Below are 24110 nucleotides of genomic sequence, written 5' to 3'. Positions count from 1 at the left end.
GACGGACAGAGGCGATAGAACGTCCCGTTCCGACGGGTGGGCCGAGGTGTCACGACACAGCCAGTGCCCCACCGCGGTGCGCGGGGACCCACAACAAGCACCAACCCCGCTTCTTGTCATGCGTCGGTCGTGCCGGCCCCAAGGCCCGCACTGAGCACACCGCCCCCCCAAGCTGAGCGCAGGCGCACTGAGCACCCCCCCACCACCACCACCAGCTGAGCGCAGGCGCACTGAGCACACACCCCACCACCACCATCCCCCGCCCCTCCCCCGCTGAGCGCAGGCGCGCACCGCCCTCCCCGTCCGGTCACTTCCTTTCCCGGCGCCGCCCCACCCTTCGAGCGGAAGTTGACGTCGGGGCCGGAAGGGGCGTGCCGGAAGCGCACTCGCGTGACGTTGCCACGTCGCGGGAGGCAGCGGCGGGTCGGGTCGGGGTCGGGGTCGAGACCGGGACCGGGACCGGGACCAGGTGCAGGCCGGGCGGCGCGATGGCGGACTGGACTCGCGGTGAGTGCGGGGAGCGGGGCCGGTGGCGCGGGTCAGCCAGACGGACGCCACTGTCCGGAGCCGCCCTGGGGGGCCTCGCGGGGAGCCTGGGGGGCGGGCGGGGCCGGGCCCTCTGCTCCGGGCCCCGGAGGCGGCGCCGAAGCCGGCCTCATAGCTAATGGGGTCCGGGCACTTCATTTCCTCCGGGAACCCTGTTCGCACCTGCGCAGTGGGATGTCGCTGAGCTGCCTTGACCAGAGTGGGTTCGTGACCGTGAGTGGCAGCAGGACGCGCACACGCCTCCCTGGGGCGTGGACACATGGACGGTTCCCGGCCGCGCCCCCGCAGCTGGGTCACGTTGAGGCGTTTGAGGCGCCGTGCTCATCCTGGGCCCTGGTGGGCTGCGGGGCAAGCATCGAGGCCTTGCCCTCGACAGACTTTGTCCCCCTTTGTTGTTGGGGGGCATCTCTGAGTGATTTCCTCCCTGTTACTCTTAGTTTCTTCAGCATCAATTCACAGGTGGTCCCTGCAAAGGCCCTGCCGCTGGCCCTGTCGCTCCTCTTGCCTTCCTACCCCACACAGGCAGTTACTGTGCACCCAGAACCGGACTCACGCCCACGGAGGGTGGTGCCCGTGGAGCGGACACAGACCTCTGCATCCGACCGTTTGGGCTTGTACACTGGGGGGTGCCTGCCTACCCCGGCCTGGACATGTAGGTGGGACAGGTGCTCCCGTGACAGGTGCTCACGCCACCTTTCCCGGGGTGTGAAGTCCAGGCACCAGGCCCTGGGCTAGGGCTGGACCTGTTCAACCCACAGGAGCGGGCACAGCCCCCCACCCCCATCAGACCTGGACAGATGGGATTGTAGCGAAACTCTGAGGCCACACAGGGCCGCCACGCAGGGGGCCAGGGCCGTGGGCGTGCCCCCTCAGCCTCTCTCTTCCTGCAGCTCAGAGCTCCGGGGCCGTGGAGGAGATTCTAGACCATGAGAACATGCGGATGGCTGACAGCCTGGCCTCCAAGGTCACCCGGCTCAAAGCGGTCAGTGGCAGTCTCCTGGAGTTGGGGCCAGAGCGGGGAGAGGCCTCGAAGGGTTTCATGGGCACCTGGACCTGACCCTGGTGGTAGCCGGGTCTGTCGGTCTTGTGGGAGGTCAGGTCCTGTGCAGTGGGCGTGACCCTGCGCCCTCTGTGTCCTCACCAGCTGGCCCTGGACATCGATAGGGACACGGAGGACCAGAACCGGTACCTGGATGGCATGGTAAGGGTCAGCCCTGCTCTCTGCCGCTGGGCAGCCCTGGGGGCTGGGGGCTCTACCTGTGTGACCGGCGTGTTCCCCCCTCAGGGCTCGGACTTCCTGAGCACAACAGGCCTGCTCACGGGCAGCGTGAAGCGCTTCTCCACGATGGCGCGGTCTGGGCGAGACAACCGGAAGCTGCTGTGTGGCGTGGCCGGGGGCCTGATCGTGGTCTTCTTCATCCTCTCCTACCTCCTGTCCAGAGCAAGGACGTGAGCCAGCACAGCTGGCGGTGCGGGTGCCTGGGGCAACCAGGGTCCCCTGCCTGGTGTCTGGCTGCAGAGGACCTGCTACCAAATACTGCTTTGAAACGGTGACCATGGCTTAGATCTCCTCCCGTGTGGCTGGGAGACGCTGCCTCCGATCTGAGCTGTGTGGCTGGTGCGGGGGCCCTCGGTGCTCGCGGCATTGGCAGCCTCATGGAAGCAGAGCAGCCGGGAGCCCTGGACGTGGCTGCCTATGGCCCGCAGCCCTTCCCCAGCTCTCGGCTCCGACATCTCAAGGCTCCTCTGCCCCCGCCTTGCCTGGGAAAGGCCAAGTCTGCTCTCTAGGGCTGGATCTGACGTGGGAAACGGGTGAGGCTGCAAACCTCAGATCAGCACCATCTTCCCCACATGGGCTCCAGCCAGGGTGGTATTTCCTGCTGCCCAGGCTGCCGAGCACGGTGGGGTGGGGGTGGGGGGGTGGCGGTGCCGAGGGCCCCCGTTCGGCCTGGACCTCGACCTCGGCCTGCCCTCCAGTCCCAAGGCTGGGGGAAGAGCAGTTGGTGTGGATGAAGAAGTGGAATGCAGTCCTCGCTGGGAGCCCTGCACCCCAGGCCCAAGCCTTCTGGATCTCTTAGCCATGTATCCAGTAGAACCCACATTTTCTCAGGATTGAGGACCCACCCAAGATATGTTTCCTGGAGATCAGGGCTCTAGAAGCAGGGCCCTTTGGTAATTCGGAGTCGGGCAGCGTGTGCATGTGCGGACACGAGCGTGTACACATGATCGAGGGCTTCCTAGGACCTGTGTCATTTCTTAAAGGTCCCTGGGTGATTACCTCACCACCAAGCCAGCCCTTCCTCCCCCAGGGCTTTCCCCGTGCTGTGAGGGAGCTCTGAGCCAGCCCTCGTCCCCCTGACGGCTTGTCCTTGGGCCCTGACTGCCCACTTGGCCAGCCCTGTGTCCACACAAACCAAACCCCAGCCTGGCCAGGCCCGCGGCTTCTCACTCCAGGAAGATCCCAGCGCCCTGTCTCACATAGAACCAGTTATTGGCTCTGTCCTTCCCTGCTGTTGTCCCCACCTCTGCCTTCCGGTCACTCCCATTACTGCCGGCAGACTGCTGGCCACTGTCCACCTGCCTGCACGGTCACCCCACGGGGCCTGTTGGCTCCTGCCCTGCTCTGATCTCCAGCCTTTACACCTGCCTTCCGCTGCTCCTCCCCTCCCCCAGCAGGCCTAGCCTGTCCTCCCGGTCACCATAGTGTCCTCTCCTCCAGCGCATCTGGCTGTGCCCCTCAGCCTCCAGGGAGGGGGGTCCCAGGGGCTCTGCTCTGCCTTCTGTACCCTCCAGCGCATGCTCTCGAACCCCCTCTGTCTCGGGCAGCTTCCCCTCGTGATGGCCCAGCCCTGTGGTCCTGCCTGAGACCCCGGGCGCCGCGGCTCTGGCTCAGCCGCTGCTCCTTTCCAGTGATCCCTCGTGGGGTCTTGTGCACGTCACCATGCTGCCTGCCAGGCCTCCTGGCCCTGCAGACACTGAGCCCGTGCTCCTGGGCCCCTCACGGCTTCAGCCACCCTGGAGTTGGGACTTGTTGTTCTTGTGTGAGGGTGGGTTCCATGTAGGTGGCTTGCGGGTGTTCTATGTGCACAGCACCTAACGCTGTGCTTGGGTTGGGGGTGCCAACACAGCTCTGAGAGCAGCCAGTGTCACGTGAGGACGAACTGCCAGGCTCCCCCCACAACTGCAGGACAAGACAATAAAAATGTGGAGTAAACAGCCTTGTTTCCTGGGCTTGAGAGGGCGCTATGGACTGACCTTGTACACTGTGGGCACTTAGGGCTGGACCGCAGCTTCCCCTGGGGTGCTCCCAGGCCCCTGGCCTCCCTCAGACACATGCTCTGCCCAGGGATCTGGGACTCAGCCCGGGGCGAGGCTGTCTCGCCTCTTAGGAGCCAGTGAGCTTGACCCCATCCCTGTCCTGTGCTTCCTGTCTGGAGGGGAGGCAACATGGCACCCTGCCAAATCACTCAGCCAAGGCCCGATTGCTCGGTGGCTTGGAGTGTAACCCTAGACACCAGGAGGTCACGGGTTTGGTTCCCAGTCAGCATGCAAACAGAAGACAGCTGGTGAGGTTTCTCCCTCTGAAGTTAATAACATCCTCCTGTGAGGTCTGAAAAAAACCAGAAATGTAGTCATTCAAATCGCAGTGAGCCCGGCTGTATAGCTCCTGATCAGGCCACGTGCCCGGGTTGTGGGCTGGATCCCCAGTGAGGGCGTGCAGGAGGCAACTGGTCAGTGATTATCATTGCTATCTCTTCCTCTCCCTCTGTGAAGTCAGTAAGAATATAATTTCTGCCGGGACCGGTTTGGCTCAGTGGATAGAGCGTCAGCCTGCGGACTGAAGGGTCCTGGGTTCGATTCCAGTCAAAGGCATGTACCTTGGTTGCGGGCACATCCCCAGTGGGGGTTGTGCAGGAGGCAGCTGATCGATGATTCTCATCGATGTTTCTAACTCTCTATCCCTCTTCCTCTCTGTGAAAAATCAATAAAATATAAGAAGAAAAAGAAAAGAATATAACTTCTAAAAATCAAAGTAACCTATGCCCCACAGCGGCTGGGACAGGACAGGCGTCTGCTCCAGGATGCCAGGGCCTCACCTGGACGCAGGCCGGCTGCGTCACCGGGTGGGGGGTTGGTCCCACAGCTGCAGGGCAGCGCTGGGTGAGCGGAGGGTCTGATGGGCCAGCTGCCCAGCGGCTGTGCCCCGAAACCTGGTGCTGTTGCTGAGGGGAGCAAGGTGGGATGGGGTGTCCAGGCAGGTGTGTGTCCGTGTGCTGTGGCCCGGCACAGAAGTCACCAAGCAGCATTTCGGGGAGGTCGCTGCAGATTTGAGGGACGGAACAGACCCCTTCTCCAGGGTGGGGAGGGTACGTGGGAGAGGCGCAGGTGTGCCCCCAGCCCTCCTGTCTGCCCAGACCGCAGCCTGCCCCTACCCCAAGACAAGTCCATAACAAGTCCATGATTTATTATATATGTGGGCACACAATTAGCAAAGGGGGATGCATAGAAAAATGTCATAATTGTCCAAACAAGCATGCTTCACACCGCGGGCCAGGCGGGGTGCGTGGGTTCTCCCAATCCCTGCCCTCCCGGGCTAGTCCACCTGCAGGATCAGGGGGGTCATGTAGTCAGAATGTTTGATGCCGAAGGTGACGATGGGGGCGCAGGGCTTGGTCACTGTCACCTGGGGGAGGAGGAGCTGTGAGGGGCCAGCATCCCAGCCCCACCCACAGGCCCATCTCCCACCTCAGCCAGTCTGTTCCGGGTCTCCTGCCCCCCACCCCTTTTCCCTGCACCTCTCGGCCGCCCAGACCTTCTCAGGGCTGTGGGCTCCTGGTCCTGGCTTGAGGGTCTTGTCCCCCGGGGGCATCACTCGGGCCGCAATGGTGTACTGCGGAGCCTTGAACTTGGTCACCTGCACATCGGTCTGGTGGTAGGCCGCAGGACCTGGGGTCTGGGAGGCGAGAGGCTCAGACAGGCTTGGCTGCCAAGGCAGGCGCCCCAGAGAGCCAGGGCCAGTGCTGGGGGGCTTCTGGCCTCGAGTCACTGTGCATGTGGGTCAGGGGCCCTCCTGTCTCCACAGCGTTCCCCGTGGCAGTGAAACCCCAGTGCTGTGGGTCCCCCTGCCTCCCCTTTTCCCCCGTCTTCTTCCCCCTTCTCTCCCCCCCCCCATTTCAGTCTCATGGTGGCAGTGACCCCCAGCTTGTGGCAGCCCTGGCTCATCCCCTCTGTGAGCGTGAGGGGCTACTTCCCACTGGGACCTGTCCGGTGGGCGGGCTGGAAGCAGGGCCCCAATGCTCACAGCTCAGTGCCCTCCCCGTCTCCTGCCAGCTGCCTGCCCCTCCACGGCCCCGGAGACCCCCTGGCTGCTCAGCCCTCTTCTGCCCTTGAAGGCAGCCCAGGCTGGTGGCCGTGGCCGATGCCCCGGGGATGCAGAGATGAGGCGCCTCAGGAGGGTGGGGTCAGGGGGGTCCTGGGTCCTGGGGGAGGGTCAGACGGCCCTCGGGCACCCCTTGCCTTATGCAGGTCGTCGCTGAAGCCGCCCAGCTTGCTGCGGCCCTTGATGGAGTAGGAGGGCTGGGAGGCCTTGCCAACCGTTTGGGGCCCCATCATCATGGGCAGCATGTAGGCGGCAGGGCCTGGGGGAGGGGGGCGTGCCGTGCTGAGTCTCTGCTGGCTCCGCCCTGGACTGCCCACCTCCCTCCCCACCGGGCCGCCACCTGCTCAGCCGGACCTGGGGTGCTGTCCACGCGGAAGGTCCTGGTCCGGGCAGAAATGGAGTGGCTGGGCGCCGAGTCGAACACATACTTGGTAGATTTCTCCGGAAAGTAGTCGCCTGTGGGGGGACAGGAGCAGGGGGTGTTGGGAGAGCCAGGATGACCCCCGACCTTGTAGGCGCTGGGCCCTCGGGCCCCCACACGGATGGTGACAGGTGTCCCGAGTGCAAAGGGGGCTTGGCGGTGGGGCAGGGGCCCAGGAGGCCCGGGTCAGCGCTGGGCCAGGCGGTCAGGGCTGCCCGGCGGTCAGCAGCAGCTCCGAGGAGAAGGCACACAGGCTGCCAGGACGGGGTGCTCCCTCCCTCCCCGGCTCCGGCTCCGGCTCCGGCTCCAGCTCCGGCTCCAGCTCCAGGTGCAGTGGCTGCTGCAGGGCTGGACCAGCCTGGGCCCCTGTCACTCACCGGGTCCAGGGGTCATCGTGGTCTTGGTATGGTAGCGCCCCAGGATGGAGAAGGCGGGGCCGAGGTCCTTGCCAGTCCTCAGTACCTTGGGGTTCACGCTGTAGCGAGGCCCCGGGGAGCAGTTCTCGGCCAGGAGCAGGGGGGCCCCGCGGAAGCTGTAGGCGGGTGCACGCAGCTTGGTGGGCGTGTGCTTCACGAAGCCTGTGGGTGGGGACGCTGAGTGCCTGGAGCCCACCCAGCCCCCACCCTACCAACCCAGAGGGGTTGATGCTGGGAGTCAGGGGGAGCCCCAGACCCTCCCTATTTCTCCCCAGGCCCTTCCCCATCCCTTCCATCCCTCCCCAGGCCCACCCCACACTGGCTGGTCCTCCCACCCCTCCCGGGCCCGGCACCTGCCTGTGGTGGGTGGAATCAGGTACTTGGGGCCGGGGCTGCTGTAGAGGGCCATGATGGGCCCCCGGGGACGATGGGGCCGCCAGCTTCCCACCCATACTTCTTCCGTCATCATGGCCGGCTCTGTCCGGAGGAGGGAGAGCACAGCTGGGAGGCCGCGCCCCGTGCCTGCCTGTGCCCCCCAAACCACCCCCCAATCCTCAGCAGGGCGGGGCCGGGGCCCATGCCTGGGACAGTGGACGCTTCTGGGTTTGCTCTGCCTCGGGGCCCAGGGCAGCCAGCAGCTCGGGGACACCTCAGGCCTCCCCGCCACCCTCCCTGCTCCAGGGTCTGGCCAGCCTCCTCCCGCCCACAGCTCACAGGGTGCTGGGCGTGCCGGCCGGCCGGGCAGGGTGAGGGGGCTCCTGGCGGAGGCTGGGCTGGGGAGCCGGCCCGGGAGGCCCTCACCTGGGCCAGGTGCGGCGCTCCGGGAACCTATGGACGGCGCCGCCTCAGAGGCGGTCCCGCTGCATCGCGCTCCGCGTCAGGGAGGTCCCGAAAGAGGGACATGTGGAGGGAGGCTTCCGCCTCTCCCACCCGGGGCTTTGAGAGTCGGGGGGGGCCCCCGAGCTCTAGAATGTGGCTCTGTGGGATGGCGGGTTCTGATGGCGGCTCTGTGATGCAGACAATGGCTTCTGTTACAGGAACCCCGCCCGCCCGCCCAGCCCAGCGGTGCTCCCCGCCAAGGAGCACTCGCTGAGCGGGCGCAGGCAGGGGGGCTGGGGTCCCCCGTGAGGTGGCTGTGCGGCAGGGTGCGGCAGGGTGCTGGAGGGAGCTCTGTGCCGGAGCTCTGCTGGCCAGCGGCCCCTCGGGGTCCTCCCCCCATCCCCGGGGCCTGCCTTCATCCCTCAGGTCCTCCTGGGGCTCCAGTGAGGTGTCTGCCAGACCCTTCCCTTGAGCAACTTTAGGGACTGATTGCTCTCAGCCCCCTGGACCCGGGCCTGTGCTCACCGTGTGCTTATTGGCTCAGAACGAGTGCCCCCCCAGCCAGCCCCCAGCCCGGCCACCTCCCCTCACTGTCCACTGGCCCCACCCAGCCCGGCCACCTCCCCTCGCCACCCCCCAGCTCGGCCCCCTCCCCTTGCCACCCGCCCGTCTCCCAGCCCGGCCCTAGCCCCCCCAGCTGGCCCCCAGCCCGTCACCTCCCCTCCCTGCCTGCTGGCCCCCCAGCCAGCCTCCCAGCCTGGCCACTTCCCCTCGCCAAGCCCGTTCCCGCCCACCGCCGGCTGCACGCCTTCTCCTGCCCATGGCCTCCCTGCCTTCCATCTTGCTTGGTCCTTCGGCCTCCACGGGCCTCCGACTAGATTTCCCTGAGGGTGAGGGGCGTGGGATCTGCTGTCTGTGTGGAGCACTTACAAGTACATGCTTCATGCATGCAACCCATGTATGAGCAGCTGCGTGTGCGTGGGCGTGTGTGTGTGTGTGTGTGAGTGTGTGTGTGAGAGAGAGAGAGAGAGAGAACCTGAGTGTGGGCAGAGACAGGAGCCAGGGCCTGGGCTGCAGGTTTATTGATTGAGGCGGGGGGGGGGGGGGGCAGATAAAATCACTCTGGGAAGTGGCAGTGGGTGGCGTGGCCACAGCTGCTCATGTAGCTGGTCCCGGGGCTGCTCATGGCCATGTCGGGTCCCGAGGCGCCGTCCTCAGCCCAGCACAGCCACCTGCAAGGCAGACACGGGTGGGTAACTGGAGAGCCGCTGGGAAAACGGGCGCAGGCCACCCTGTGGGGCGGAGGGCTCGGGCACCCTGCCGCTGGGGCCCTGCTAGCCGCTGGGGAAGTGGGGGGGGGGGGGTGTGGGCAGTGAGCAGGCTGGGGTGCGGCTGCAGGCTGGGGAGAAGGGCCGGCCGCAGTACCAGCAGCTTGATGAGCTCCGCCTTGTGCGCGGGCTGCAGGTTGTCTATGCAGGACTTGAGCTCGGTCAGCGCCTCCCTGCAGGCCGGGTTCACGTCGTACTTGCTCAGGGGCCCCGAGTAGAGCTCCTCCGGGTCCCCCACCAGCAGCGTTTGCAGGAAGTCCATGAAGAACGCGGTGTCCTCCTCCTCCAAGGCCAGCCCTGCACGTGGGGGCAGCGCCGCCCTCACCTCAGGTCTCCGCCTCCCCTGCCCCGTGTCCCCCACAGTGACCCTGCCTCACCCCCACCCCCGTCTTCCTCCGTGCGAGCTCGGTGGGCCTGGGCTGGGAGGGGAGGGTCAGGCTGGGCTGGGTGGTACGGAGTTAACAGGGCCCGGTGGTTGCCCACGTCTGTTCTGTGATGGAGGAGGGGTTGGGGTCCTGGGAAGGTGGGCGCCGTCCACCCTGGGTTTCTAGCTTCCTAGCCACCCCCCACCTCCACCCCCAATGTGCTGAGGCCCCGGGCAGCGCACTCACCGCAGGTGCAGAGCAGGGCGGCGGCCGCCAGCAGGAGGGTGCTGCTCCCCTTCATGGCGCCCGCACAGGTGCCTCCGGAGTGGCCGGGCCGGCTTTTTGTGTCCGGGCAGGGCACCGCGGGGGCGGGCCGACCTGCCCATCAGGGCCCGGCCAGCGAGAACCCAGGCGGGGGCAGGGGAGTGCCCTCCCCCCTCAGTGGATCCTGAGTGTCGGACTGGGTGCTGTGCCAGGGCTGGGTGGCAAACGGTTTGGGGCGGGTGGATGGGCGAGGGGGCGAGGGGAGCCCGGAGGGTGAGGCGGGCCAGGGGCCAGGGTGCTGGGCCTCTGGCAGGGACGGGCTTGGGTGGGATCCGGGTCTTTCTTTGGGGTGGGAGTCCCCTCCACTCACCCAGCCTGGGCCTCAGGCCGGCAGCCCCCCTGCAGCAGGCGTGGCAACAGGGGGACACACTTCCAGCTCTGGGTGTGGGTCCTGAGCAGGCACCAGCGTCTAGGGGGTGGGAGGGGGCCTGAGGGGACCTGGGTGAGGAGAGGCCACCCTGAGGCCTTCCTGGCAGGAAGGAGGGACCCCAGGAGAGACACATTTTCTTCTGTGCCCCAGCCGGCCTGGGGAGGCCTAGGATATGGGGGAGGCCGCCCCAGCCCGCAGCCCCCAACCCCCAGCCAGATGAGCGGAGCGGCCAGGCCTGGTCTCAGGAGCCCTGCTGCCCCCTGGTGGCTGGTGGTGTCAGCGGGGCCGGCGCTCTCAGGATGAACTTGTGGGAGACCGAGGACCCAGCTTTGCGGTTTGCGTGCACCTGGGTTTGAGCGGGTGGCTAAGAAAAGGCAGCGAGAGAGAACCTGCCGCGCTCCCCGCTTCTTCCCGAGCGATGCCACGGGACCTGGTTTCGGGAAGGGAACGTGCACAGCCGCCTCAGCTTTCCGCACGCAGCCCAAGTGGGGCCTGAGGCGTCCCCACCCCCCTCCTACCCCACACGTGAGGCCTGTGGGGTTGCCTTTCGGAAAATCACTTGCCGAGTGACCTGCCCACCCCCTCCCCCATTTCACCATCGGCGTGGAACTGAGCACCGCGGAGCTGGGGGTAGTGCGTGGGGTCCCACTGGAGTGCGTGTTTGAAATGTCCACAGTGAATGAAGTCTTTCCCAAGGCCCTTCTCTGCTCATGGAAGAACACCCCCAACCCCCTCCCCTCTCCCCCACCCTTCGCCGCCTGCCCGCTCTGTGGACGGGCTGAATAGCCGGCATTCGACTTGCCACAGGCAACCTGCTAGGCCAGTGGTCGGCAAACGACGGCTCGAGAGCACATGCGGCTCTTTGGCCCCTTGAGTGTGGCTCTTCCACAAAATACCACAAAACACCACGGCCTAGTGTTTTGAAGAAGTGGTGTTAGAAGAAGTTTAAGTTTAAAAAATGTGGCTCTCCAAAGAAATGTCAATCCTTGTGCTGTTGACATTTGGCTCTGTGGGCTAATGAGTTTGCCGACCACTGTGCTAGGGTTCTCACCCGCCTGGGCCTGGGGGAGCAGAAACGTGGGCAGCTCACACCGCTGGGTCGAAGCAGGAGGTGCGGCCGGAGGGCAAAGAGCCAAAGTCTAAGGTTATAAGGAGCCGCCGAGCCTCCGCGGCTCCGTGAGCAGGTGGAGCCCGGCGCAGAGGGCCCGGAGCTCGGAGGTGCGCGGTGAGCGGGCGGTGCGCGGTGAGCGGGCGGTGCGCGGTGCGCGGGCGGCGGGCGGTGCGCGGTGAGCGGGCGGTGGGCGGTGAGCGGGCGGTGCGCGGTGCGCGGGCGGCGGGCGGTGCGCGGTGAGCGGGCGGTGGGCGGTGAGCGGGCGGGCGTGCGCGGTGCGCGGGCGGCGGGCGGTGCGCGGTGAGCGGGCGGTGGGCGGTGAGCGGGCGGTGCGCGGTGCGCGGGCGGTGCGCGGTGCGCGGGCGGTGCGCGGTGACCGGGCGGTGGGCGGTGAGCGGGCGGTGGGCGGTGCGCGGGCGGTGCGCGGTGACCAGGAGGTGCGTGGCTAGCCCCGCAGCGGGGAGTAGGGCTCTTGGCCAGCTTTCTAGAAGCAGAGCCTGCGACAAGGACTTTGTCCCTGGGTGAGAGGGAGCGCTCTCGAGAGAAGCAGGACCGGGCGGAGACAGGAGCCAGGCCAGGTGTGGTCCCAGCGCCCCCGCTCCAGGTGGGTCCCTTGAGGTGAGGGCGCACAGACTCGCGCCCACCGTGAAGCCAGGAGGCGGGGTTTCGTGGGCCAAGGTGCAGGGCTTGGGAAAGGAAGGGTATGACCGACACTCCCCACAGGGGCCACAGCGGCCGGAAATGGGTGTCCACCCGGGAAGAGGACCAGGGAAGCCGGGGTGGGGGGCGGGACCGGAGGGGCACGGACTGCGTGTGCACCTGGGTTTGAGCGGGTTCCCACCTAGAGCCCCACCCTGCTGGCAGCGCTCCTTGCAGCCGGTGGGAGTGGGGGTGGGGTGGGTGAGGTGGGGTAGGGCGGGGTGGGGTGGGGAGGGGAGGGGAGAACCTCAGCCATTCCAGTCCAGGCCCACACTCCACACACAGGCAGGTTTGAGGGAGCAGAGCCCCAGAGAGGGCCTGGGTCGTGCCCAGCGTTCAGATCCTCCGGGCTTCTCGCACCCGGAGGGGAGGCCTCCATTTCCCGCAGGGCCCTGCGTCTGCAGGCGAACCCGTCTTTGCACCAGCACCCTACTCCGGGAGGCTGGCTTGGCCGACTCACAGCTAGTTTCTAACGAGCATCTCCTGAACCCCAACCCCCTGAGGGGTCCCTGGTCCCCCACTCTTCCCTCCGTCACACGGTGTGACTTGGTACCTCCCAACTCCTGCCTCTCTCTGCTCGACCTGCATGCACACGCGTGCACACATGGACATCCTCACGCAGGCGTGTGCACCGTTTCCCTGTCCTCCAGGCCTCCGCCGCCTCTGGCTAGGTCACGGCTCCTCTGCCAGGCTTTCTCGGGGTGCAGAACTGGCCTCCACCACTGGCTCTCCACACTCAGCGCCCGCCTCCCTCTGCACCCTCCCCGGCGTCCAGGGCCCGGAGCCCCCAAACCCCTCCCCCGTGGTCACCCCTCCGGAGGATGACAACCCGACAAAGACTGGCCTGGCTGGCAGGACTCCAGGCTGGCAGCAGGCGGTGGCGACGCTGGCTAAGGATTACTGAGCATCGGCACTGTGCCTGGCACTGCCATGGGGCAGACATGTGCCAGTCAGTCCTCACAGCCGCTGCCCCACCCACCCAGCGTGGCACCAGCGCCCCAGGGGGCAGTGAGGAGCCCGCGATGCTGAGATGCCACCGCCCACAGAGCAGAGCCAGGGCCTGGCCGCTTGTGGGCCTGGTGGTGGTCTCGGTGGCGCCCGGGGCTGGGCCTGTGGTCCTGAGCTGGCTGAAGGGACCAGGGAGGGTCAAGGCTAAAGGTTCCCCCATGGAGCCCCGGGCCCCACCGAGGCATAAACCTCCTCGGGACTCGGAGTTCGCAGCTCCTCCACGGCCGGCAGACTTTCCCCTCTGCTTATCTAGGCCCTGCCCTCATCACACACACACACACACACACACACACACACCCCACGTGTAGCAGCTCGCTCTCCCCGGAGGGAATCACAGACTTGGAAGTGACCCTAGAGGTCACAGTCCAGTCCCTGCCCGCTCCGAGACAGGCACGAGAGAAAACGAAAAGGGCTCCAACTCCTGCCCCCCCCCCCCCCAAAAAAAAACAACACAAAAATCCACAACCAGACGTCTGTAAGTTCCGGCCAAACGTGATCCCCACAGATTCCTGAGGAGAGGCTCACAGGGAAAGGGTCCGTGGCTAGGGAAGTCTGGGAAATCCCCTTATTGATTGAGTCTCCGCTGCAGGAACTCTCAGGGCCTTTAATATGCTAACGAGGGGGAAGAGGGTATCCAGGGTTTCCCAAACTTATTTGACCATGGAACCCTTCGGCAGCCGATCTGTCAGGACCAGTGTTCCCTGGAACACACTTTGAGAAAGGGCTTCTTGGCTCTTATTCCCTGGTGGAACATCCTGCTGCCACAACGCCGGGACGCGAATGGCAGGCGGAGGCACACCTCCGTGCCCGGGCACACACTGTGCCACCCGAGACCCCGCTGCCCAGAAGTCTGCCTCCTCTCTACGTCCCGTCGCATCCAGGCCGAGGGCCGGCTCTGTCCCCCGCAGGCCCCTGGTCTGGGCGTAGCCGTGGTAACTGACGCGGGTCTCTGCCACCAGCTCCCTCCCTCGGTCCCAGCCGAGTCCGAGGACCGGAGAGCTGGGGCATGAGAGGGGACGCATTGCCAGGCACCACGGTCAGGCACCGTGCCCAGCGGAGAGCCGGCCCTCAGGCCCGGGCTTTGGCTCTCAGCGGTCCCTTCCCAGGCTGGTCAGGGTTTCGTCCTCCAGGCGGCCTGCCCTTCGGCCTCCGAAGCTCCTACCCGCCCAGCGTCACCTCCACGGCAGGAGCAGGCCCAGCGTGGCTGCTCACACAGGACTGCCGCCCACGCTCACGCCCACGGAGGGGACTGAAACCTCGGGGAATGTGCCCCTCCCTCCTCTTTACAGCAAGAAAGAGCAGCCGCTCCCTGCAGGTCTCCTCCTCAGTCCCGCCCCAGGAGAATCAGCTCCCGCCCAGAGCCCCACAGCCAGGCCCTCTCCTTCCCCCGGCCCTCACCCACTCCCCTGTCCGGAGAGAGAGTTCAGCTTCTTACATTCTGATGCACACCCGTCATCAACATACAACACAGCCCTGGCCAGTGTGGCTCAGTGGATAGAGCATCGGCCTGCGGACCGAAGAGTCCCAGGTTTGATTCAGGTCAAGGGCACATACCTCGGTTGCAGGTTCCTCCCCGGCCAGGGCCCTGTTAGGGGTTCATGCAGGAGGCAACCAATCGATGTTTTTCTCACAGGGATGTTTCTCTGTCTTTCCCTTTCTCTCCCACTCTCTCTAAAAATCAACAGAAAAATATCCTCTGGTGAGGATTAACAAACAAACAAAAAACACTATAAAAACCCAAAACAAACAATAAAACATACAACGTAATGAACAGGCCCCTCAGCAAGTGTGGCTCCAGCCTCCTGCAGAGTTCTCCCTCTTTCTCATGCCCCTGAAATGCCAGAACATCCATGTTCACTCATGGAGGCAACAGTACGTGAAGGATTTAAGCCCACAAGCTCTGGAGCTGGTCTGCCTAGTCATTTACTCGCTGTGTGACCTTGGGCAAGTGGCTTAACCTCTCTGAGCATCGTTTACAAAAGGGGAGCAGGGGTCAGGATAACGTCTGATAATGAATGTAAAATGCTGATCACACTGCCGGCAGCCGAGAAGGCACATTTTTTAAAAAGAATTTTTGTGTTTATTTGAACCAAACTGTCCACATATGATGGGAAGCAGAACCTCAAGGAATTGAGATGATGCTCCGGAGAATGGCGGGCGGGTTACATCTGTATTTATACATGGCAATCAAGGGAGGGACATAGGTGGGTTACATGAAATTCATTGGTGACGGATTAAGGAGGCGGGAGAAAGCAAAGCTGGGAACCCCCTGGGTTGGGTAAAAAGTGAAATGATGGACGTGTACTTCGGAGAGTGCAGGAACAATTAACATGATAATGAAGGAATTTGTGGTATTGGGTGGAGGAAGGAATTGGTTGTGCCCCAAGGGGAGAAGGCACATTTTTAAATACTGGCTTATTGTCTGGGTTAAACACTGACTTCCCAGCTCTGAGTCGGCTCACAGCTGGTCCTCGGCTGGAGCGTCTGTCCTTGCTCTCCCCAAATCCAGGAGGCACAAGGATTTGACCCCCCCGCCCTTCTTTGCCTGATCGGGCCCAGCAGGCAGGGACGATTTACAGTTGCCCGGCTTGGCCAGAGGGTGAGTTCCCCGGCTCAGGCAGAGGGGCGAGGCCTGTCTTTGGGGGAGGGGGGTCTGTCTGCCCCTGAAGTAGCTGTGTCCTTGCAAACCCCGCCCCCAGGGGCCAGATTATTCCAGGTCAAATCAAGCCCAGGGGCTGCTGGGCGGGGCAGCCCCAGTTCTGGCGGGCGGAGGTGACAGGCACGGACTGACCTTTCTCTGCCTGTCTCCCTGGCCGGCAGCGGGACCCTCGCTGGAGTCATGGCAGCAGAAGGCCCCCGAGCTGGCCAGCCCAGCCCAAGCCCAAAGGCCACCGAGCTCTGCCAACTGGCTCCGCACTGGAACCGGAGGGCCATCCTTCTCACACTGGGCGTGAGTGTCCGTTTCCTGGGCCCTGGAGCGTGTGGTGTGTGTGTGTGTGTGTGTGTGTACAGGGGAGGGTGCTGGGAGCCCCGAGGGTGGAGGAAGGCCCTTCCCAGCGTAACATCCTATGATTGGAGACACTGAGAACTGGTGAGAAGCTCGGGGCTGGCACCACGGTCTGGCTCGGGGCTCACTGGAAGCCCCCCCAACAGGAGACATTTCCTCTCTCCCCTTCTCTCCTCCCTCCTTCCCCCCACCAAGCCTGGGCTGGGCGGGCACCAGTGTGGCCGCAGGTGGGAGGACGGTTACCTGAACCCCACCTGTGCCGAGCCGGCACAGCCATGGCACACTCAGCCCCATGCAGGGTGCTGTAGACGCCGCGCAGCTCAGCCAGGTTCGGTGGCCTCAGAGGGCGCGGGGAAGGATGGAGAAGAGGCAGACAGAGAAGAAAGCTGGGTCTGGGGGGGACGCTGTCCGCTCTGACGGAGAGCTAGCGGTAGCGCCATGGCCTGCCAGCGAGTCTTTATTTTATAGCCGATGCCGCCAGGCAAAGGAAGGGCGTGGCCAAGGTGTTCACTGCGTTCTCTCGGGTTTCGGATCTATGCAGTTACGGGCACTGGAACCCTGTCAAGCCCATGAGGGGCTACAGGTTGGGACCACAAGGTCAGGCTGACAGCTGCGGCTGCTGGCTATAATGTGCTCTGAGGCTCTGCCCTCCAGGCTGGCACTTGCACGTGCCCTCTCATCAGTCCGAGGCCCGAGTCTGTCCAAACGCTGTGGCCGCCTCCACAACACCCACCCGCCTCCCCAGGAGTGGGCCTTCCCTGCAGACCCAGGGCCCTCAGGCGGAGGGAGCAGCGGGGCCAGGCACGGACGGCCTCTCCGGGGCAGGCCCCTGACCGAGGCTCCGTCCGGGCCAGGCCTCCCACATTGCCGTCGGGGTGCTGCACGCGGTCCTCGGGGGCTACCTGGCCTTTTCAGGCAAGAACCTCCACCTGGTGACGCTGAAGTCCTGGTACCCATTCTGGGGACCTGCCTCCGTGAGTAGGAGCCACGCTTGGCCGGCTCTGGCATCTGGGACAGGGATGTGGGTGGGGCCGAGAGCTCAGAAAGGAAGCATCTGCTGGGGTCCCTCTCTGCTCTGCCCTCCTCACTCCTGAATAGCCATTCCCAGCAGGCTCTGCTCTCTGCCCTCCGTTAACTCGGCCTCCAGGGGAGAAGAGGGTGAGGGGTGAGCGCCCTCTTCTCCCCTGGAGGCCGAGTTAACGGAGGGCAGAGAGCAGGCGCCCTACCACCTCCCAAAGGCTTCCAGCCACGCTCTCCGGAGCCCAGTCTCTGTCGGGTGGGTCTGCAGGAGCCCGAGGGTGTAGGCGTGGCTCCTGCCTTCCCAAGGCCCCGTGGCTGGACGGAAAGGAGAGCAGAGCTCACTGTCCCTGGCTCCAGGGAGTCCTTGGGTGGAGTCCTGCTCAGTGTCCCAGCCCCCACCCCCTGCCACTTGGGGTCACGGTGCTGCTCTGCTCCAAGCTTCAGAGTTGGGGCTGCCTCCGTGCGCGGGGCCCATTTGCCCCTAGGCCCTGGGTGGGCACGCAGTAGGTGCCTAGCGAACACTGAAAAGTGTAATTGCAAAATACACCAGAGACCGCAAACGAAGAGGGCACCTCAGACCCAGGGAGGGGAGAGGGTCCGAGGGGAGGGGCTGGAGGAGCTGCCCCCACAAGGGACGGCTTGGGGAGTGGAGAGGCGGGAGGCGTCTGGAGAGCAGGGCACAGCTGGACCCCCGTCCCCGTGCAGAGGTCTGTGCGGAGGGCAGAGCCGCTGGCGGGCGGCCTGGGACGGCACGTGGCCGGAGCCGGCAGGGCGAGCTCCCGGAGTCGGAGAGATGGTGCTCTCTGTACCGCTGGCCGCCAGCCACACGTGGGTTTCCTAGAGAATAGTAGTGAGAAGGGAAGGAATTTGTGGGTTTCAAGGAACCCCAGCTTCTCTCTTAGGACTGTTTCTCTCTTATGGCAGTTCCTCCTTTCAGGGATCTTGGCGTTAGCAGTGGCGGAGGTTTCGAAAACCTCTCTGGTAAGTGGGTGCCCTGAGCCCTTCCCCCCACCCCCAGCCCGGGGCCCTGAGAGTGAGGGGCCCGGGGCGGCGGCCAGAACCTGCCAGGAGCAGGCCCAAGCTCCTGCCCCCCTCCCCCCACACTGCCTCTCCTACACCGAGGTGCCTGAGCATCTTTCTAGCCTGGGGGGGCGCGGGGGGGGGGAGTCCAGGCACAGAGCAGACACCAGCTCAGGACTGGCCCCCCCACCCCTACTCCATGGCCACAGTCCACCCCAAGCCCCCAAAGCCCGGCTGGTCCACTGTGAGCCCTCACCCGGGCCTGGGCTGGGACTGCCCCGCCCCCACGGGGTGCGGGGAGCAGAGGGGGGGGTGCAGTTTACCTGACTACGATGGGGGAGGGCAGAGGCGTGAGGGGCCCTCCAAGCCCCGCCCCTTCCTGGGCTGGGAACCTCAGGACCAAAGGCCTGCGCTTCCTATACCCCAGCCAGGGAGCCCGAGCCGGAGACCTCCCTTCTGCAGGAGGTTGGGGTCCCCGTGTTCATGCGCTTCCTCGTGACAGGCCTTTGCTCTGGGAACAGCGCTTCCCAAGACGGTGATGAGCAGCGGACCTCAGGGACCATGTGGGGGCGGGGGGGGGGGGGGGAGATGAGGACCCCTCCAGCCCTTCCCTGTGGGGAGGAGGCTGGCTGTTGAGTCCCTGATCGGTGAGCAGAGCTGAGGCCAGGCTGGGGGCTGGGCTGTGCGAGGGAGACACAGCGGGAACCTCCTTTATGCCTAAGCCTTTGGGCCTGCAGGCAGCCCGGGCCCCAGGCCTGGCCCCGAGAAGGTGGGAGCCGGAGCCTCCCGGGTGCAGGGGGGGGGGGTGGGGGGGCTGAGGAAGCCATGGTGGCTGGCAGTCTTTAGCCCACAGACGGCCACAGCGCCAGCCGCCCAGGCCCGGCCCCTCGTCACGCTGCCACCGTGCTTCCCGCCACAGAAGGCGCTGTGCCTGATCGCCAACCTCCTCAGCTTCCTCTGCGGGCTGGCCGGCCTCTGGGTCCTGGCCAAGGACCTCTTCCTGGAGAAACCAAATCCGGGTGGGCCCCCGATCTGGAGACCATACCCCAACAGCACAGTGAGTGTCCCGTCCGGGGTCCTCAGGCACCCAGGAAGGCGCTGCCTGGGGTGCGGCTGGGAGGGGGGGAAGGGAAAAGAGTGTGGGGGGGGAGACCTCGGCCAACCTGTTCTCCCGCCAGCACCACGCCCACCACCGAGGCCACCCCCATTCAGATGTGGACCCTGTAAGCTTCACCTCCTCTCTCAGCCCTGAGCACCCCTCTAAGTGGGGTGCAATAAGGTCATGCCCAAGGCCCCGAAGTCACACACGTTAGGCACGTTCCACCCAGGACCCCTGAGCACCAGGCACTGGGCGCAGAGCAGAGACTGACCCCCTCCCCAGGCCCACCTTGCTGGCTCCGGCCTGCCCCCTGCTGGCTGGGTGACCCTGCCCTGCCTGTGCTGGATGGGGCACCCAGTGAGGCCTCCCCCGCCCCCCCCTCAGGTGCGCATCCAGAGGCTGCAGCAGGTCCTGTTCAGCCTCACCTGGCTGGAGCTCTTACTGCCCGGGGTCACGGCCGTCTTCTCCGCCGTGGGCAGCGAGTCTGCGGAGGTGAGGGCCTCACGGACAGGGACCCAGGAGGGGGCTCAGGAGGGGCGTCAGGCCGGGAGGTGTGTGAGAGCGTCTCTCACTCTCAGCCAGGCATTCGCTCAGCAGAGGTGGGAGAGCCAGGGGCTCCAGAGCAGCAGGCCGAGGTGCTCCCCACGCGGGAGGCGGGAGACCGCCTGGGGGAGGCCTTGGGGCAGGACTGGGCCATGATGCCAGAGGGACCTGCAGTGTGGAACAGTGTGTGCGAGGGCCTGGCTCTGCAGGGGGCGTCTGGGAGAGCTGGGCGGGTGTGGGGCTTGGCCGTGGCGGGCTCACGGGGTGGAGCACGTAACTTCAGCTGAATTCCGCAGCCTCCCTGCTCCCCCATCCTACAGATGAGGAAGCTGAGGCTTAGAGGGGTCCGGCGGCTCCCCAAGGTCAAGCCGCTGGGGAGGAAGTCCAGGCCTCACCCCGGGCGTGTGCAGCCCACAGCCAAGCCCAGAGCACACGTGTGAAGGGCAGCGCGGCAGGCTGGGAAGTGGGGCCCGCCCGCCCCACGGCCCTGAGCGGAAGGACGTGCTGGGCTCATTCTATTAGAGAAAAAGTGCCCTGTGACCAGCCGAGCTCAGAACACGGTAAACGTGTGTCCTGGATCCCGGCTGTGTCCTGTCCGTGCCTCCGTCCCCCGGGCTTTCTCGTGACGCAGACAGGAGGTGGCGGGCTCTGTGGACGCCCAGCGGACACGTGTCCCTCCCGTCACTGCCCACGCCTGGCGGGGAGCCTGCTCCTCAGGGCACCGGGGCGGGCGCCACAGGGACTAGGGGGACGGGTCCTACGTAAGGCACTCGCCTCGCCAGGGTCCGTGCTGGGCGCTGTGGACCCTCACCAGCTCCGGCGGCTGCCGGCCCGGCCACCAGCCCGCAGTGCCCGGGACAGCTGCTTCCCCGCGCGTCTGGCATCGGCAGTTTGAAGGGGTCTCCCGGGGCTGGAAGCAGGGTGGCCCTCCTTCGGACGCTCTCAGCGTTAGACATGCTCCTAGAATGGCCGCCGGGAGGGACCTTGGGGTCTGCCAGCCCCACTGGGGAAGCAGACAGACAGTGCGTGGCTTGAGTGGAGTCGCCTGCACTGGGGAGCCGGCCAGCGCGCTCCCTTCTCAAGAACGGGGGTCGGGGGAGAGAGAGAGCCACGGGCCACCTCCACGGAAGTCCCTTGTCCCCTTCGTCCCGGGAACCTCCAGCAAGCGGGCCGGCCGGAGGGGCTCCGTGAGGGCCGCTCGCCCGCGGTGTGTGGTGACAGTGGCTTCCTGGTGCAGAGCGATGACTTGCCCCCGGTGCCCGCCGTGGAGTTGGTGATCCAGGAGCCGCCCCCATCCTACGAGGAGGTGACAGGAGGAGGCACACGGGAGGGGCGGAGCAGCCGTGAAGAGGCTGGACCCCGCAGCAGCAGCAGCAGCAGAGTCACCGGGTCCTCCCCCAGGGCACCCCCCGGGGCCAACGTGCTGTTTGGAGAACTGGGTGGCCTGTCCTGATGGCCGAGGTGGTTGGTGGTCCCATCCCCTCGGGCACAGAAGGGCCTCCAGGCCCCACCCCTCCCACACCCCAGCATCTGGTTGGTCAGGGCACAGCTAGGCCCTTCCCAGCCGCCCTGCCAGCTCAGGAGCAGCCCCCGGGGCCCAGCCGCCCTGACGCCTTCCCCATCGCCGGGCTGGCCCACGTGGGCTGCGAGGAGCCAGGAAGGGTGCCTGGCTTTGCTAGACTCAACCTGTGCGAGTGTGGGCCCTCGGTTCCTGGGTGCTGTGGGGGGGGGGGGCGTAGCGGCGCCCGGTCAGGCAGGGATGCTGTGACGTCCTGGCCAGTGGGTCGCTGGGAGACAGCACCCTCCCCCCCATTCCACAGCAGCTGGTGCTGAGCAGCAGGCAGGGGGACGCCTTCCTTCCGTCTCCCCCTCCCTCCGCCTTGTTCTGGGCTCAAACACTGCACAGCTCCTCCACTGCCTGGAGGCAGGGTGACCTGGTCAGAGGGAGGTGGAGTGGGTCACTGAACAATGGGTCGGTCGGAGTTTGGAGGGAGGTAGAGGTTCACGCTCCTGCCAAGCGTGCCCTGGCGTCGCACCTGTGCCCCGACTTCCTTGGAAACGGCTGAAATAGCGTTTGTAGCCTCTGGGTTGTCCTGGTAACTGTCCTGACCCCCTCTTGTGGATTCTGAGTGTAAATCTGCTGTGACACCTGAGGTCGGCACTGCAGCCGGCCTTGACCGTGGTCACTGGTCAGCTTATTAAAGGCTCATGAATTTTCATCTCTGTCTGGTGGTTGTCTCTTGCGGGTCTCCCCATAACAGCCACGCCTGTTTGTGGGCCCGTAACATGCCCTTGGCGTGTCCTTGCATCGAGTTGTTCTCCTGTGATATCACGTGAGGGGCACTTTGTATCGGCCACAAGCAGAGTCCATGTCTCCCCACAGGAAGCTGACCACGGACAGTGTGAACGGGAGGCTGACCACAGACAGTGTGAACGGGAGGCTGACCACAGACAGTGTGAACGGGAGGCTGACCACAGGGCAGTGTGAACGGGAGGCTGACCACGGACAGTGTGAACGGGAGGCTGACCATAGTGTGAACGGGAGGCTGACTACAGGGCAGTGTGAACGGGAGGCTGACCATGGACAGTGTGAACGGGAGGCTCACCACGGACAGTGTGAACGGGAGGCTGACCATAGTGTGAACGGGAGGCTGACCACAGACAGTGTGAAGGGGAGGCTGACCACAGGACAGTGTGAAGGGGAGGCTGACCACAGGACAGTGTGAAGGGGAGGCTGACCACAGACAGTGTGGACGGGAGGCTGACCACAGGACAGTGTGAACGGGAGGCTGACCACAGGGCAGTGTGAAGGGGAGGCTGACCACAGGGCAGTGTGAACGGGAGGCTGACCACAGACAGTGTGGACGGGAGGCTGACCACAGACAGTGTGGACGGGAGGCTGACCACAGACAGTGTGGACAGGAGGCTGACCATAGTGTGAACGAGAGGCTGACCACAGGGCAGTGTGAAGGGGAGGCTGACCACAGACAGTGTGGATGGGAGGTTGACCACAGACAGTGTGGACGGGAGGCTGACCACAGGGCAGTGTGAACGGGAGGCTGACCACAGGGCAGTGTGAAGGGGAGGCTGACCACAGGACAGTGTGAACGGGAGGCTGACCACAGGGCAGTGTGAACGGGAGGCTGACCACAGGGCAGTGTGAACGGGAGGCTGACCACAGGGCAGTGTGAACGGGAGGCTGACCACAGGGCAGTGTGAAGGGGAGGCTGACCACAGACAGTGTGGACGGGAGGCTGACCACAGACAGTGTGGACAGGAGGCTGACCATAGTGTGAACGAGAGGCTGACCACAGGGCAGTGTGAAGGGGAGGCTGACCACAGACAGTGTGGATGGGAGGTTGACCACAGACAGTGTGGACGGGAGGCTGACCACAGGACAGTGTGAACGGGAGGCTGACCATAGTGTGAACGAGAGGCTGACCACAGGGCAGTGTGGACGGGAGGCTGACCACAGACTGTGAAGGGGAGGCTGACCACAGTGTGAACGGGAGGCTGACCACAGACAGTGTGGACGGGAGGCTGACCACAGGACAGTGTGGACGGGAGGCTGACCACAGACAGTGTGGACGGGAGGCTGACCACAGACAGTGTGAACGGGAGGCTGACCACAGTGTGGACGGGAGGCTGACCACAGGACAGTGTGAACAGGAGGCTGACCATAGTGTGAACGAGAGGCTGACCACAGGGCAGTGTGGACGGGAGACTGATCACAGACTGTGAAGGGGAGGCTGACCACAGTGTGGACGGGAGGCTGACCACAGATAGTGTGAACAAGATAGAAATAAAGCAAAGTGGACGCCCGCCTCTGTGACTCGCCCGGTCCTCTGCCTCCTGCCCCGCTGTGCTGAGCCGCTGGCTTCCTCGTGGGGCCACAGGCACCGGACTCCTGCCCCTGAGCCGCCCTCCGGCCCCCCCGCTGGGCCCTCCGGGCATGGGCAGAGCCCCCACGTTTGGGAGGAGGAAACGGAGGCTCAGGATGTCCGCTGACTTGGTCTGATGTGGGCGTTGGGGTCCGCGCAGGGGCTCCCCGCCAGGAGGGGACCCCTTCCTGCCACCGAGTCAGCGGGGCCGGAGGGTAGGAGGGGCCGGCGGTCTGAGCAGGAGGCCCAGCCGGCGGGCTCCGCGTCACCTGGGGTGGCCTGGAGGGTGCGGGGTGCTCTACAGAGACTTGGGGACTCTGTTCCTACCCTAGGCCCTTGGGGGAGAGGTTAGGTCTGCACGTGGGGTGCAGAGCCGTTCTGAGCGGGCGGGGAAGGGGGCCCTTACCCCGGTGCTCACCAGGTGGAGGGGGGCTGCGGTAGGGGGCTCAGCGCGGCTGGGCAGGGCCGTGCCTCGGCAGGGCAGGAGGAAATAAAAACGCCCACCCAGCCGGTTCAGGGGGAGGAAGGAGGAAAGCGTCTCCCCACACGGTGGCACTCGAGTCCAGAAATGCAGCCACTGCCACAGAGCCCCGTCCCTGTCCCGCTCAGAGGCACAGGCTGGTGCCCAGCCAGACCGCCCCTCCCAGCGCCTCAGCCTCCGTGCTCCCTCTCCGAGGCCAGGCCGGCCCCTCCCGTGTGCCCCCGGGACCAGCCTGGCATCACCGGGACCCGATAGAGACGCGGCCAGGCCCA

At 65.4% G+C, this 24110-nt stretch overlaps 4 protein-coding genes across 8 annotated transcripts; 2 read left to right on the top strand and 2 right to left on the bottom strand.

Annotated features, from left to right (window-relative positions):
* The first annotated feature begins 356 nt into the window (after window positions 1-356).
* Window positions 357-3755, top strand: BET1L (Bet1 golgi vesicular membrane trafficking protein like). 3 transcript variants are annotated; one of them, XM_036428498.2, is made up of 5 exons: window positions 357-444; window positions 475-507; window positions 1437-1528; window positions 1691-1747; window positions 1832-3755. In XM_036428498.2, exons 2-5 carry the CDS (start codon window positions 489-491, stop codon window positions 1997-1999), a joined length of 336 nt encoding a protein of 111 aa, XP_036284391.1. In that variant the 5' UTR covers window positions 357-444; window positions 475-488; the 3' UTR covers window positions 2000-3755. The 3 variants fall into 3 exon arrangements, with proteins under 3 accessions (XP_036284391.1, XP_045434040.1, XP_045434039.1); XM_045578084.1 differs by having other exon boundaries at window positions 361-439; window positions 476-507; XM_045578083.1 differs by having other exon boundaries at window positions 380-507.
* A 1254-nt stretch (window positions 3756-5009) lies between these two features.
* ODF3 (outer dense fiber of sperm tails 3) lies at window positions 5010-7830 on the bottom strand. 2 transcript variants are annotated; one of them, XM_036428494.2, is made up of 7 exons: window positions 7565-7830; window positions 7121-7240; window positions 6725-6925; window positions 6281-6382; window positions 6064-6185; window positions 5360-5500; window positions 5010-5230 (listed from the first exon to the last, which is right to left on the bottom strand). In XM_036428494.2, the coding sequence occupies exons 2-7, from the start codon at window positions 7230-7232 to the stop codon at window positions 5141-5143; spliced, it is 768 nt and encodes a 255-aa protein (XP_036284387.1). In that variant the 5' UTR covers window positions 7233-7240; window positions 7565-7830; the 3' UTR covers window positions 5010-5140. The 2 variants fall into 2 exon arrangements, with proteins under 2 accessions (XP_036284387.1, XP_045433838.1); XM_045577882.1 differs by lacking the exon at window positions 7565-7830 and having other exon boundaries at window positions 7121-7267.
* Window positions 7831-8666: 836 nt separating this feature from the next.
* Window positions 8667-9808, bottom strand: SCGB1C1 (secretoglobin family 1C member 1). The gene is made up of 3 exons (XM_036428500.2): window positions 9522-9808; window positions 9008-9207; window positions 8667-8814 (listed from the first exon to the last, which is right to left on the bottom strand). Exons 1-3 carry the CDS (start codon window positions 9574-9576, stop codon window positions 8797-8799), a joined length of 273 nt encoding a protein of 90 aa, XP_036284393.1. The 5' UTR covers window positions 9577-9808; the 3' UTR covers window positions 8667-8796.
* Window positions 9809-15265: 5457 nt separating this feature from the next.
* MS4A10 (membrane spanning 4-domains A10) lies at window positions 15266-21914 on the top strand. 2 transcript variants are annotated; one of them, XM_045577507.1, is made up of 7 exons: window positions 15266-15386; window positions 15608-15737; window positions 16649-16768; window positions 17739-17795; window positions 18754-18891; window positions 19318-19425; window positions 20639-21914. In XM_045577507.1, exons 2-7 carry the CDS (start codon window positions 15627-15629, stop codon window positions 20927-20929), a joined length of 825 nt encoding a protein of 274 aa, XP_045433463.1. In that variant the 5' UTR covers window positions 15266-15386; window positions 15608-15626; the 3' UTR covers window positions 20930-21914. The 2 variants fall into 2 exon arrangements, with proteins under 2 accessions (XP_045433463.1, XP_045433464.1); XM_045577508.1 differs by lacking the exon at window positions 15266-15386 and having other exon boundaries at window positions 15549-15737.
* Window positions 21915-24110: the final 2196 nt, after the last annotated feature.

This window comes from Pipistrellus kuhlii, unplaced genomic scaffold, assembly GCF_014108245.1.
Source record: "Pipistrellus kuhlii isolate mPipKuh1 unplaced genomic scaffold, mPipKuh1.p scaffold_m20_p_9, whole genome shotgun sequence".
In the NCBI taxonomy this organism is placed as follows: domain Eukaryota; kingdom Metazoa; phylum Chordata; class Mammalia; order Chiroptera; family Vespertilionidae; genus Pipistrellus; species Pipistrellus kuhlii.
Note: the sequence above shows the minus strand (reverse complement) of the source record. Positions and strands in the feature narration are given on the sequence as shown.

Coding starts and splice junctions, on each gene's coding strand:
- MS4A10 (XM_045577507.1), top strand. CDS start 15,627: ATGGCAGCAGAAGGCCCCCGAGCTGGCCAGCCCAGCCCAAGCCCAAAG. Junction 15,738..16,648: donor CCATCCTTCTCACACTGGGC/GTGAGTGTCCGT, acceptor CGTCCGGGCCAG/GCCTCCCACATTGCCGTCGG. Junction 17,796..18,753: donor AGGTTTCGAAAACCTCTCTG/GTAAGTGGGTGC, acceptor TTCCCGCCACAG/AAGGCGCTGTGCCTGATCGC.
- ODF3 (XM_036428494.2), bottom strand. CDS start 7,232: ATGATGACGGAAGAAGTATGGGTGGGAAGCTGGCGGCCCCATCGTCCC. Junction 6,383..6,724: donor CACGATGACCCCTGGACCCG/GTGAGTGACAGG, acceptor GTCCCCCCACAG/GCGACTACTTTCCGGAGAAA. Junction 6,186..6,280: donor CCGCGTGGACAGCACCCCAG/GTCCGGCTGAGC, acceptor CCCCTCCCCCAG/GCCCTGCCGCCTACATGCTG.
- SCGB1C1 (XM_036428500.2), bottom strand. CDS start 9,576: ATGAAGGGGAGCAGCACCCTCCTGCTGGCGGCCGCCGCCCTGCTCTGC. Junction 9,208..9,521: donor CGCCCTGCTCTGCACCTGCG/GTGAGTGCGCTG, acceptor CCCCACGTGCAG/GGCTGGCCTTGGAGGAGGAG.
- BET1L (XM_036428498.2), top strand. Junction 1,529..1,690: donor AGGTCACCCGGCTCAAAGCG/GTCAGTGGCAGT, acceptor TGTCCTCACCAG/CTGGCCCTGGACATCGATAG. Junction 1,748..1,831: donor ACCGGTACCTGGATGGCATG/GTAAGGGTCAGC, acceptor TTCCCCCCTCAG/GGCTCGGACTTCCTGAGCAC.